Here is a 14913-nt window from a genome sequence, read left to right as displayed (position 1 = left end):
CTTTTGAAAGCTGCTGGATTGATATGTCTCTATAGAGGCAACCTCTACCACCTTCTGTCACTGCCTCTGCTTCACCATTCCATTACCTATCCATTTTTCTAAAGAAAAGAAGAAGAAACTCCATATGGATGGAGTCTTGGTTTAATGAGAGGGACTTTAATTAGCATTAACGGCAGTTCCATTGGTAAGGCCACACACATTGAGTTGAGAATATTTTACATTCTAACAATTTTAGTTATAACTTGTGAAGGATTATTTGTTTGTCTATGCAGATGACAGTTTTGAAATGCCATTTGCCTCATAAATGTATAGGATAGTGTTTGAGAGCCATTTGAATACTTTTTTTGAAGTTGAGATTGAAGATGCACTACTGAAAGCTTGTACCTGACCATAGGGTGAGGGACAGAAGAGGCATGCACTGTGCTACATTTCCTGCTTCTCTGATAAGAGTGTTTGGTCATGAATAATGGTCAGTTTATCAGGGAGTCAGAAAATAGTCAAGAGTGGTTGAGAGACATGGTAATTATTGCAAGAAAGCTCTAAATGAAGTTCTTACCATTTTCCCTTTTGCTGTATATGAATGACCTGACTTACTTCTGTGCGAGCTGAGCATTCACAGTACATAAAACTCTTTATTTTATCCCACAGTCTGGAACTGAACGGAATAATCAACAGTATTTTTTTTTAAAACAGATCTCACTGCTTTGTGAACATTATTAGCTACTGCTACAATGTCTGCAGCCAGGCCAGATGGCTAATGTCACTTCCAGCAACAGTTCTCCACCCTTTACCCTCAGAGGCCCCACATCTGGGACCCACCTGCACAGACCATTCTTTCCCCCTTACTCTTGAACAGCAATTAAATTTAGTTGGGGAGGGGAAAATACATAGTTGGATCCCCACTTAATATCACAACCCCCTTAAGGAAGGTAGCATCTTGCTTATTTAGAGTATTATTGACTAGTGGGAGGTGGTGATCCCTCCATTTGAATCTGTACACTAAGTTCTACCAGTGACACAGAAGAAGAACAGCAAGTAGAAGTGGAGAACAGGAATTATTAAAAAAAATAATAAATCCAACATCAAACCAGAACACTCTTCTTTCATAATCTTGGCAGGGGTATGAATCCCATTTGTGAAGCTGGGGCAACATCAAATTAGTTATGAAAACTATAAATCAATATGAAATGGCAATCAGCATCCTCTCCTGCTTTTGTACATGCCCAACATGGAAACTTTTCTAAATGTAATCCCTGTTGTCCTGTTTTCCAGCTGATGTAAGATCTCAGGCATGCCTCTTAGTAATGGAAGCTAGAAAATAGTGCATAGAAAAACTTCAGCACATTTTACTTGGAAATATTCACAGCATTTTCTGTTTAGCATAGTCAGAAGGTCTAACCCTAACTGGTTAATGTTAACATAATTTAACTGCCACAAACACTTTAAAGTCTGGCATTTTCTTTATTTTCCACTAATTGTCTATTATTTCACTGTCACTGATGTGCAAATACAACTTTAAAACATACATATGGCAGATGGACAGTGAATCAGGTTAAACCACTTTCATTTTCCAAAAACTGAATCCAGATGTTTTGCTGATTGATACAGTTTTTTCTTTTGTTTGTGAGGAACCTGCATAGCTTGAACTATCAAGTTGTCAGTTTACTGAATACAATATAAGAGGTGGTTTGTAGCTGGAAAATCTGTATTTTGGCAAGTTGTTTAAATTAATGACCGGATTTGTTTTCCTCTATACTTATGATGGTATTTCTTCAACCACTCCCTTTTTCCAAAATGGACAGAGAATATTGAGTGGGTAACATTTCCTATACATATTTAAATTAAAAATGTAAGCAGCACTTATAATTATATACTGAGAGAGATATACCTTAGCTGGAAAAGTCAGATCCATATAAGGACTTTCCCAAAGAGTGGGTGTGTTTGGTTATGGAGTCTTGGTCCAGTGGAAATTCCCTTCCTCCCGTCTCTCCGGCAAGGCACTAAGGGTGCTCTACAATCAGGATTTCCATATGATTCACTCGGAAAACTATAGTGTGTGTTTTTTGCAGATGAGTTTATTGGGTATCATTCATGTACTGCTGTGGCCTGTAGATGGAATATATAGGAGCAGAGAAAGGGTCAAATTCTTGCTGGCTTTTGTTCTTACTTGCTTAATAGAAAATCTGCAAAAGAGGATGAAGGGTGGAAATCTGTTACCTTTACCCTTGTCCTGGCTCTTCAGCTGCATACAATGAAGCCCTTGCCACTCCAGAAAACTGCCACAGTAAGAGTCCTGGAATGGTTGTGAGGACAAGGAGTGTTTTTCACAAGTATGCTGCTTCCATTCCCTGGCCCGCCCAGTGATGAAAATTATATGCCCCACGTGTGCAGCTTACCTGTTCTGCAGGGGGCAGGAGGGATGAAAACACTTCTGATCAGAATATGGGTGCACAGCAAGAGTGCTGTTTTTGTAGCAGCTGGACCTTTTGGATCCAGATCCACCATAACCAAGAACTAGGACATCCAGTTTGCTTTCTGATGTTTTCATCTAGTGTCATTACAACTGTCCCAAGTGATGAGGCTTCTGCCACGACCCTTTTAGTCTACGTTCATACATGTAGTCTTCAAAATATCTTTGAAGCCCTTGAATCCCATGGGGTGATTTCAAGTTAGGCCTCCTTGTGTCCAGATGGCTGATATCAATGCACCTCTTTCTGTGGGCTTTGCCTGACTGCTTTGTGCTGTTCTGTCAGCATTCTGTACTTCTTCCAACACAGAGACTGCACCAAGACATTGGCTACGTCTTCACTACCCGCCGTATCGGCGGGTAGCGATCGATTTTTCAGGGATCGATATGACGCGATATATCGATCCCCGAACGCGCTCCTATCGATTCCGGAACTCCACCACCGCGAACGGCGGTGGCGGAGTCGACATGGAGAGCCCCGGACATCGACATTATTCACGTAGCTGAAGTTACGTATCTTATATCGATTTTCCCCCTTAGTGTAGACCAGCCCATTGTCATGTACATTCCATGAGGGTAGAGAGACTTAAACACCTTTCTTCAAAAAACACACTTCCCAAATGCAAAAGGATTTTTTACAGGCACCACTTTGCATTTGGACATCAACACACTGCAAAATACCATTGTTTTTTCTAGCTGTGTGCATTTGATTTAGCATTTTTTAAAAACAGGTTGCATCCTGCATAGACTGTTTTTTGTGTCTTTTGATCTACTTTTTCCATTTTAATAAATATGAGCAAATAAATAGTTGCAACGGGAGAGGATAGGAAGAGATGCGATAGACACGAAGGACAAATTACATGTGATTGCTGTTCTTCTTCTGTAGTGCCATATGGCTATTGTGTGTGCCACAAAGACAAATATCTACACACCCAAGATAAAGAAAATCTGCTACGGGCCAAGTGGGAACACTATATGGAATTTATTTTGTCAGTCTTATGGATGATATAATTCTTGAAGATCTTTTCTTACATACCACTAACACCAAATTCCATGTTTCTGTTTTGGACATGGTGGGGCACATTTTCAGGGAGTTGTGTGGGGTTTTAACTGCCTTCATCACATTGTCTTTAATAGTAGTTAGAGAGCTCAAACCCCACATGGTGATGGGAAAGTTTGTGGGTCAGTGAGGTATTCTTACCACCACAACAAAAAGCCTTAACAATGTTTTTTCTAATTTTATTTATTTACCTGAGCTCTCCTGTCTCTCTCCTGATTGAGCCTTTCCTCTTCCAGACACTTGTTTTAGCTTTTCTGGTAGCATCCATTAGTTCCCCATATGGACTCTCCCATCTGTTTGAACATCTGTCTTGTATCCTCTGACAGCTTCCAATGCTTCCTGTGGAGACATAATTAAGTTCCATTGGCCTTCACGCCTTCCTCCTCTGCTTCTTAATATTTTGACCAGCAGTTTCTTTTAGCTTTCTCTGATAGTCCTTGAGCTCCTGCTATGTATTTCAGCTCCTCATGCCAGTTACCAAACTTCCCCCAGCTGATTTGTGACATGTCCATCCGTTCCCCCTGCTAGCGGATGCAGCTATGATTATCGGAAGTTCAAAATACCTTCTGCATGCCCAAAGACAAAGTAACTTGGTACTGAACTTGTCAAGGAAAGGAGTAGGTTGGTTTTCAGAGCAGTTTTATTCTATCCACCAACCTAGGACCTTGTCCATCTCACATTGAGGTCAGTGAAAAGATTCTTTGGGAGTTGGACCAGGAACATAATTCTAGACCAGTGGTTCCCAAACTTGTTCTGTCGCTTGTTCAGGGAAAGCCCCTAGTGGGCCAGGCCAGTTTGTTTACCTGCTGCATCCGCAGGTTCGGCCAATCGCGGCTCCCAGTGCCTGCGGTTCACTGCTCTAGGCCAATGGGAGCCACTGGAAGCAGCGGCCAGCATGTCCCTCGGCCCGCGCCGCTTTCAGCAGCCTCCATTGGTCTGGAGCAGCAAACCGCAGCCACTGGGAGCCGCAATCGGCCGAACCTGCGGACGTGACAGGTAAACAAACCGGCCTGGCCCACCAGAGGCTTTTCCTGTACAAGCAGCAGAACAAGTTTGGAAGCCACTGTTCTAGACAGACACATTGGATGCATGCGGCTGTGTGCCTACATATTGAGTGGTCCTGATGGCATCCAGGAAAAGCACAAATATCTTGTGATGGAAGGTATAGTATCAATAGAAAACTGAATTATGTTACATTTTACATACTTCATGGATCACACCAGGCTTTAATAACTGAAACAGTATCCAGCATGTTCCTCAATAAGATTTTGTTCTGTTGAGAGATACTTTAATAGAAGGAAAGTTCTGCAGATTTTCATGAAGCTTGATTTCAAATCACTTAGGGCAGTGATTCTCAACCAGGGGCCTTCCAGAGGGTACATCGACTCATCTAGATATTTGCCTAGTTTTACAACAGGCTTCATAAAAAGCACTAGCAAAGTCAGTACAAACTAAAATTCATGCAGACAATGACTAGTTTATACTGAAATGTATGTACAATATTTATATTCCAATTGATTTATAATTATATGGTAAAAATAAGTAATTTTTCAGTAATAGTATGGCTGTGACACTTGTATTTTTATGTCTGATTTTGTAAGCAAGTAATTTTTAAATGAGATGAAACTTGGGGTACATAAGACGATTCAGACTCCTGAAAGGGATGCAGTGGTCTGGAAAGGTTGAGAGCCACTGTCTAAGGGAAAATCATGCCGTTGGATGGTATCAGTTGTGGGTTACATATATCTCTATGTTCTGATGGAGGTGTGGGGAGGAAAGGAAGGGGGTGTGCCTGGCTGTATCATGCCTATCTACAGTGTAAAAGCTATAAGGATACTGAAACATCAGTGTCAAATACCACAGCTGGTCATTTCCATATTTGTAATGCTTAACTCCTATTCACAATAACTTTCTGGTTGTGTAGCTAAAGTTTAAAATAAGATTCATGTTTAAAAAACAACAGCAAAAAGCCACTTTTATATGCTGGCTGCATAAGGTTTTCTACAGCACTAAGGCCCTAGTAGTTTCCACAGAACATTCCCAGCATCAATTGCAAACAGTTTTCTATAGCTCCAGGCACTTGAGTTCCTTAAGACAGGGGAGCCTTTGCTGCTTCTCTCCCGCAGAGATCTCTAGACTCTCCTCTTCTGTGAAGCTTAGGAATTTCTTCGGGGAAAAGTTTTCTGGAGCAGGGAAGCTGCACTGAGTTCCTCAGCTGAGCCAGGCTGGGGCTTTGTCACTCATTTTTACACACCTCACTTTATAAGTGCTAAAGTTTGAAGCAGATATGTCTTGCGGCTGAAGCACACATCTTCCTCAGGTAGAAGCTAGGTTGAAACAGAAAACTTGAAGGAGCTCAAGAGGGTCAAGAGTTGCCTCTTTTCTTCTCAGTGACCTTGAGAATGGATAAGCTCGCCCTTGGTGCCTGGGCTACCTGGCTGACTCCCCTAGCTCATACTTCTCTGCATGGTTTCTAGCTCTAGGGACACAAGGGGTGCTGCAGAATAATCCGCAGTGGAGTGACAGACAAGGGAGCTGGCATTAGGCAGTCCAGGGCCCCTGGAGGTCAGGTTGAGTCTACAACTGTAGACCTTCAGGGGAGCTCAGTTGAGGAAGGGGACCTCTATCTCCCAATGCCCTGAGGAGCTGCTAAGGTTTCTAGAGGCCCTGACTACAGACCTTCGGAAGTCTGCAAGAGACTCCAAGTGCTGACTCATGGGGTTGAAGTGCTTTTAATTTCATCCCTAATAAAAACATTGGGACCTTGCTTTAACTGAAGAACTCAACAGAATCTGAACTATGTAGGGCCTCCACCGGGGCTCCGTGGATCTCTAACCACTAGTCCTTCCCTCCCAGAATGACTTCTAATGTTCAAAGCCCTTGAGCAGCTTCAAACAGACACCGTTTTTTGTTGCTAATCAATGTATCAGATAAATGTTCCCTTCTTTCCTACGAAGCATAAATGTTCCTTCTTCCCATCCCTCTTGCTCTGCCCTTCCCCCAAAACAAAGTAATGGCAGACTTAATCCCAGGGTGGGCAATATTCAGTCTTGCACTGGTAACTGGTTTAAGGGCCAGTATCTTGTGGGCTGAGGGTTAGATCCTAGCTCTTTTATCTCACTGGAAAGAGGAGATTTTTGCAGTCTTTCTCCAGTGGGTACACCCAGCACTTGTTTCTGGCTCCAAAAGTTTGAGATTTTGGACTTAAAAACTGTGCTACTGTTATATGTAGAAAGTTATTTTAGATAATTTCTCTAATGCACTAGGTACCTGTGTGGACCCTATCATCATAGTATTGAGTGTCTTCCAAGTATTTACAAGTAGAAATAACAATAACTCTTTCTTTCTTCCCAGGCTGTAATAAGAGAAATAGTTTGATTCATTTTTATAGGTTTGGTTTCATTTTCTGTGTGTTCTTGTATATACGTCTGAATGTAAATTGTATGCACAAAGAACGTATTGAAGGGAAGTTAAAGGAATGAATTCAGGTGTGGAAGTGTTGACACTCACAGTGATTAACTCTTGCAGGATTCAGTTTTGCAAGTTATGTGATATGCAAAAGACATCAGACGGTGCTCGTAAATGTTTGTCGGAATTTGTTTGGTGTGACCCACATAACTCACTTACTACTTTGCCACTTGCGAGTTAGTAAAACCTTTATACCACACCACATGTTAATACATTGCCAATTTTAAAATCAAGATTGGATGTTTTTCTAAAAGATAAACTTCAGTTCAAACAGGAATTATTTGGGGGAAGTTCTGAGGCCTGTATCATACAGGTCAGATTTGAGATGATCACAGTAGTCCTTCTGGCCTTGGAATCAATTGAATAGAAGTAGGTAGTAACAAAATAAAGTTTTGCTTGGCTTGCTGCAGTCCATAGAAATGCAGCAGTTATTACAGACGAATGCTGTTATTTAGGATAAGATTCCCAGGCCCTTCTAAATACTTGTATTAATTTATGTCAGAATCTTATGTCAATTATCTACTTGTTAATAACAACTAAGAATACTTAGCATAGTACCTTTTGTTTTAAAAGTGCTCTACAAACATTGACTAATGATCTTGATACCCTTTTTAGGCTTCTAGTATTGAGTTTAACAAAGTCCCTTTTTTATTTCACCAAGGGACCAGGCAAAGAGCTTAAGCACTTGCTAAGCTTTAAGTACATGAGTAATCTTTTTGAAGTCAATGAGGACTACTCAGGTGCTTAAAGTTAAGCAGATGCTTAAGTACTTTCCTAACTGGGTCTTAAGGGCACATTCCAACTCCCATTAATATCAGTAGAAAGACTCCCATTGACTTTAATAGAGGTCAGACCAGGCAGTTATGAGTTCTCCAGAAAGAAATCAAAGCATGCTTTATAGCAGTGGTTCTCAGCCTATTTATCATTGTGGGCTGCATATGCAGCTCTCTCTGTGTTATGTAGGCCACATCCACACAATATATGAGGATGTCACATGGGCCGCAGCTGTGTGCTGATTGGGCTGTGGGTGGAGAACCACTGCTTTATAGCAATCCTTGCTGTTAAACTGCATATCTAAAGTGAGACTTGACTAATGCTTGGCCCAGCGTACTGTGTACTTATAACAGGACCCCTGTGCACCACAGAAAGGTGTATGCCTGTAAAATGAGATTGGAGTTTTTTCCCCAAACAGATTTTTAAAATAAATATAAAATATTGTTAAAATCTGTTTGGTGAAAAAACTCCAATCTCATTTTTTTTTGTAAATATGCTGGGCTTGATGGCGCTGTCCTTGTGCAGAACAAATCCACATCAGAGACTATGGGCATCTGGCCTGAACCACTGTGACTCCCTGGCATCTGGTGGGAATTTTGGTCTGTTTATTTTTTTTAACTTTCCATTTAAATAGACGACTTCCATCCAACAATTCCCAGAGGCTTTGAAAATATTAATGAATTTATCCTCACAACACTGAACTGCATAGTGGCTCATAGCTATATAGCGCTAAAGGCAGTGTGGTCTGGTGGTTAGAACATTGGCCTTGGACTTAGATTCAATTCACAGCTCTGCCACAGATTTCCTCTGTTGCCTTTGTCTCCCTTGCCTCAGTTTCTCACTTGTGCAGTGGGGATCATACCTCACATGGGTGTAGTGAGGATAAATACAGTCAAGAGTCTGAGGTGCTCAGATGCTACTGTAAAGGGGACCATATACGTACAATAGATAGATATGTATTATTGTCCTTGTGTTATAGATGGGGAACTGAGGTGCAGAGAAGCTCACATGACTTGCACAGTCATGTTAAAAGTCTCCGAGAGCCAGGAAACGAATCCAGATTTACCAACTCTCTATGGAGTGGTTTGCTTTGAGGTTTGGGTCCGTTATTTTTTCTGTTCCCCGTCAACAATTACAACAACAAAACAAGAGCAGCAAGAATTCTCAGCCAAGAATGTGGAGGCAACATTTTCCAGGCAAGGGGAAATTTCCTGTTTCTTTTCTGTTTGGGCACATATCTCTGTTAATCAGGCAAGTTACCGGGGTTATGGTGACCCATTAAGATGACATGGGATGTCCAGGAAGAATGGAGTTATGATTAAGGTACGGGTCTGGGAATGAGGAACGGATGGATGTTTGCTCCTTTCCATTATTTTTCATTGCTGAACACCCTAATTTCAGCCAGAAGCCGATGAGCCAAAAGGTCACAGTGAAGCACGCTGTTCTCAGAGATTTCTGGCCCAACTGGAGTAGGGATCTCATGTTGCAGGGTGGCTAGCCCAGTTTTGCAGATGCAAATGGTACTGCTAAAGAGCCAAATTCATCTCTGGGGTGAGCCCATTGAAAACCAGTTGACTTACACACCAGGAATAAATTTGGCCCCTTAATTTTGGGTACTTATCTAAATCAGATCGCCGAACCCTACTGCTGTTGATCCCTTGGATTGCTGTTGTTGCAAGCTATCGGTTTGAACATGGAGCCTTGTTCCATATACTGTACATAGAGAAGCATGTTTGACTTCTTTAAGTAATGAAAAACTGCAGCATGGCACAGATTAAATCCGTTCAAAACAACCAAGAAAAGAGACGTATGTGCAAGTCAATGAGAGGGGGGGAAAAACCCAACATATACAAGCCCTTTAGTGTGCACAGCATAAGATTTTTTGGCTGGCACTCACATGATTTTATTCAAGGGCTGGGAAAGAACTATGATTAGTTAAAAGCTTCGGCAAAGTCTGGAGGGAGTGCTCTAAAGAGTTTGGAGCTGCACAGAGGTGACTGTAACTCCTCTAGCAATTTCAGACTATTATTCTGTAGCTCAGGACAAAAGCCTTTTCTTTCCCTCCGTGTTCAAAGAGACATTTGTCTTGAGATGTTGCAGCTGTGGGCTGTGGGATTGCTTGTTTGAAGATACTCCTTCGTAGACGAGAGGAGAGTCAACGCACTGAAAGTGGTAGTATTTTATCCTGTGTGGGGGTTTTTTTCCCCCTCTTCTCCCTCCCTCCCTCCCTCCTCTGCTACCATGTGCGGTTTTTAATAAGAAGAAGAATGTGGAGGCAACATTTTCCAGGCAAGGGGAAATTTCCTGTTTCTTTTCTGTTTGTTTAATAAAGTGTGTAGTTGACTGTAAAACTGTAGCTACGACTGTAAAACTGTAGCTACTTTGTTGTGAATGTGTAATTCAATAGATTGTCGGGCTTGCTTCTTGATACACTTTTATATAGTGCAAGTGAACATGTTTAAAGCTTTTTTTTTTTTAATAGCTGCGTGGCGTAGGCAACTGAGATTAATAAGTATTAGGCAAATGGCTTCTGCTTTTGTTTCTGTGAGATAGTACCAGCCGACTTGCGGTCACACAAAGACTGCCATTTAGCAGGGAGCACTCCCTAATTCTCTTGGCAGGGGTGCCACTGGAATCGGATACAAGTGGGTGGCAAAGGGGAGGAGCTGCAAAAGAAGACAAGCAGGCTTTGTGTATTAAAAATGAAACAAAAGCACTTTATACACTGAGCTGGGTGCAACAAGCTGTGCTGCTTGTGAATCGGGGTGGAGTTTGAGTTCTCAGTGTTACAGGGAAAGGGTTTTTTTTCCTTTCTCCGCCCTTCCTTAAAAAGCTGTCCACTGAAATGCTGGAAGAAGTCCATAGATAGCAGGGAATGCCCCAAAATATACAGAAGGAACAGTACTTGGGTCAACTTTGCAAGCTTTATTATGATTTATCTTCAGATCAGAAAGCTTCAAATGAGTGGAAAGCTTTTTAATGTTATACATACCGGTATATTTGTATAATATATTTCCTAAATGATAAAGAGCACTAATCTCACTAGAAAAAGAGACATTCCATGTCCTCCATCCAGCTCTGTCTGTACTCCCTCTTATTTGTAGCTACATGCCCATGAATTGAGACAGAACTGTGCATTTGTTACAGTGGGGATGACTCCTTGTTTTATGTGCTTAATAACTCTTCGTAGATTAGCTTTGTGCTTTATATTATTTTATATGCTGCGTTTCCCTTCCCCATGTTCCCAACACTTACGTGATAGAGAAATGTGCTGCAGAATTAAAGGTTTAAGGCCCATGATTTAAACCTCGACTGGGAATTTTTAGTGGGGGAATTTTTTAATTACTTTCAGATTTTTTTGCATATCAGATTCTTAATGAAGCAGTCATATGTGTCAAATGTGTTGCATAAGTTAAAAGAAGGAGAAAAGTTATATGCAGTTTGAGTCCATAAATTTGATTTTCCTGTGTCCAAGCAGTTTGGTTTGAGTTTGTGTATAAAAGATATGCATAATAGATCTGTAAAGTTTATATACAGAGACATAGAGCTACAACTAGATAGATACAAAAAATGAACCAGCCAAGGAAGATATATTGCACTGTATGATTTAACTTGCAAACCTGTCAATGATTTTTATTAAAATGTAATTACTCTATATTATGCACTTCATCTCATATTGATCTGCTTCAAAACTTTCTTTCTCTGTCAAATTGACGTAAATTACTTCATTGTAGTAAGAGAAAATGAGAGCCATTCTTCTAAATATTCAGCGCAATTTCCAGCTCACATTCATCCTGGGCAAGTGTATTTTTTGTCTGTAGACTAGCTTGACATGTCTAAGGAGCCTATGTCATCACACACAATTACATCCGTAATCCCAAGCAAAGACACAGATGTCATGTTTCCAAAAAAAAAAAAAAAATTCTTGTGACCTACAAAGTCACTTATGCAATGATAAAATGATAAAACAGTTGGGTGGGAAGGGTTTCAGTTTAAGTGTCCAAGTTTCAGATAGCCATTGGTTTTGTTTTACTTGTTTCATTATTTGAAAAAATAATTGCCAACCTCGTCTTGTCTACATCACTGTTTGTAAATAGCTCTTACCCTGCATAGGCAGCAAGCTCTGATTATGTTTGGCTGAGAAACACATTGGCCAGCGCATGGTGTAAATCCCAGTGATTACTAAAGTCATTGTCCTGGTGGTGATGTAACTATTTTCACTGTGCCATTTGCCTGTGTAGCATATTCTTTCTTTGCCGATAACAACACGAGGCTGTCATTATGTGATGGTCTAGGCTTGGTTACACCTTAGTAACATTTTCGTCAGTGTTGTGATTAAGTTGCTTATTAAATAGGAATAATGCTTCACTTATGGATGGTAAGCATTTGAGATTTATACATGTTTTATTCTTGTTTATCTGCTTATGGCAAGCTTCTTTCACTTATCCAAATCATCTCAGCTCTGTACCATCCAAACTGACACAGTTGCACTTCCATCTGGATAAAACACTGCAAGCATGATGTATTGCTTCCAGTAAGTGCAAATGGAAATCTCAATAGAAAAAAGGCATCCTGTTTAGAAAAACGTTCAAGTTAAATTTTGAAAATATTTCAACAGAACTTCTGTTTGTTTGGGGTTTTATCTTTTTAAATCCCAAAACAATATCTGAGAACCATTAAACACATTTCTGCTAAATTTGCCTATGCCCAGGGTTTCTTTTCCCGCCTCTAAAACAAGTATAGCAAGTTTTTAACCAGTATTCAATACACACCAGTGTAGATTCCTCTCTGGGATAAGTCAGTTGGCTTCAGTGGAGTTCTGCAAGGCATGGTTTTGGCTCATTGTGTTTCAGTCTGTCTTTCACATTTTATTTGATGTAGATCTTGCTAATGTTGTTCACCTGACTGAATAAATGGATAACAGTGCATGTTTAATTTTGTCATTTAAAAAAAAATCAGCGTGGTGGCATTCTCATTAATTTCCTTCCCTCGTTGTCATTTTTTGGCATCAGGGTTACACTGACACCGCTTTTGGCCTTTTCCATAGCAGGATATTGCAGTGTTGACCATTATCCAGGAAGCCAGACTGCCACCACAGTGCTGCAAGTGAGAGATCTTAGTTCCAGTCAGTAAACGATCCCCCCTTTTCTGGATTCTCTTTTTTATCTGCTTTTTGAATAGCTGCAGAGTCGCAGACTATAGCATTTGTTCTGTAATGCTCTTTGTTTAGGTATTTATGACTTCCCCTGTGACCCTCCTTAACTAGTCACAGGTCTCCACTTTAGAAAGGAATGGGAAATGTAATTTGATTTTTCGCACTTAAAATAACTCCATTGACTTCTCCACGACAAAATAACCCAGTGCTTGTCCAAATAATCATCATAAACGATTACTGTAATAACTAGTAAATTGATATGTTTGGAACTTAATGTAGCGGGGAGATGACTATCAGATCAGATGGTACTGAAGACATTCTTTACTTCCATCACCACCTGAATAATATAGTAGAGTAACTAGGTAGAACAGATGTGTTCTTAACCTAGACAGAAAAAGAAAATCAAAAAAAGATTCTGCCTGGTTCCTCTATCAGACAGGCATCTCTTATGGCCAACATTTTAAAAAATGGCCTCTAATATTTTTGAGGGCCAAAATTAGAACACATTGGGCCTGCATTTTCAGAAGGGCTGAACATCCACAACTCAAATCAGGGTTAACAGGAGCGAAGGGTATTTACAGCTTCTGAAAATCAGGCCTAAGGTTGCTTAAGTTAAATACCCAGAATTAGCTGCCATCTTTGCAAATTTGAACCCAGAACACTTAATGCCATAGGTCACAGATCCAAAGTAGTATGCTCTCCAGATACTGATTCATTTTAAAAAAAAATTACTATTTCATCCAGTGATTTCCAAGCACTTTACAAGTGTAAAACCTCAGACATCTGTGACATAGGTAAATAGGATACCCAGGGCTCTATGAAATATTCACAATGAAATTTGAAAAATCTCAGTGTTTGAGGGCTTAGCATTGTATACCATTTTTGCTTGGAAATGGGACCATTTCTGAATGATTCTTTTTAACAAAATTCAAAATTTCCAAGTAAAATCCTCCGTTTTTGAAATTTCATTCCAGTATATGTGGGGGCGGGGGGTGTCTCTTGCATAAAAACCGTGAAATCTTGCATGTTTTGGTGCCAGTCCTCCATTTTACAAAGCTATCACATGAAATTAATTTAGGGCACTTAAGCACATGCATACTGAGACTACTCTTATGCATAAAGGCGCACATGTTTGAAGGAGATGGGCTTTACTGGACTGTGAAATTGCCTGGAATTATACTGTGAAAATATTTTTGCAACATTTTGTGAAAAAAACCAACAACAAATTAAACACAGTCACAGAACCCTAATTATATCCCCATTCTACATACTGATAAACTGAGGCCTAGTATCTTTTAAGTGACTTCTCCACAAATGAAACGGTGAGTCATTGGCAGAGCTAGGCATAGCACACAGGAGTCCTGGTTCCTGGTCTCCATTTGGCACAATCGCTTATTGGTTAACCTCAGCTTAAAAAGAGAAGATGCTGAGAACATGTAGTTGTAGAAAAGGCAGCTCAGTTTAACAGACACACAATTACATCTTGAGTGCAAAATAAACGTGTGGGAAAACTTCGTGTAAGTGGATCCATGTAAGAATAACAAAACCCCTCTGAGCTGTTTCCTGGCTGCTGTCGCTCCCAGCTCTGGTTGCACATGCTCAGGAAAGTATCCTGAAGATTTCCCACAGCAGCTGGGGTGGGAGAGTTTAAGGTATTGTCCCCATATGTGCACACAGATTCCTCTCACCTGCTCCAAACGCCAGTTTACAGTGTGTAGTGCAGAGACAGAAGAGCAACAGTTACTCTGACTTATAATATTGCTACTGATTTCATGAACTAAGATGTGTGTGTAGGGCATCTCCCCCACTCAACCCTAATGATACACATTTGTACAACAAAAGAGGTTCCTGTTCTATTTCTGTTAAAGGCCTGTTTGATCTGTTTCTCTTGGTTGGCTCTTCCCTTCCTTTTCCTTTTGGGGTAAACACCTGTTTGTTTATGGAATGATTGTTGCCCAGAGTCTATTTTCTGAGGTAGTAGGAATGCTA

At 40.5% G+C, this 14913-nt stretch overlaps 1 protein-coding gene across 9 annotated transcripts in view; it reads left to right on the top strand.

Moving 5' to 3' along the window:
• CTBP2 (C-terminal binding protein 2) overlaps positions 1–14913 on the top strand; it is a 299487-nt gene that overhangs the window by 253749 nt on the left and 30825 nt on the right. Inside the window, exon 1 of one of the 9 annotated variants that reach the window (XM_039482486.1) lies at positions 9818–10058. The exons of the other annotated variants lie outside the window; for them this stretch is intronic. Within the exon in view, the coding sequence (XP_039338420.1) occupies positions 10037–10058 (22 nt within the window). The 5' untranslated portion in view covers positions 9818–10036. Of the gene's footprint in view, positions 1–9817; positions 10059–14913 lie in introns of those variants that run through there. 9 annotated transcript variants of the gene reach the window in all.

This window comes from Mauremys reevesii, linkage group 7, assembly GCF_016161935.1.
Source record: "Mauremys reevesii isolate NIE-2019 linkage group 7, ASM1616193v1, whole genome shotgun sequence".
Taxonomy (NCBI): domain Eukaryota; kingdom Metazoa; phylum Chordata; order Testudines; family Geoemydidae; genus Mauremys; species Mauremys reevesii.
This window is presented reverse-complemented; position numbering and strand designations above follow the sequence as displayed.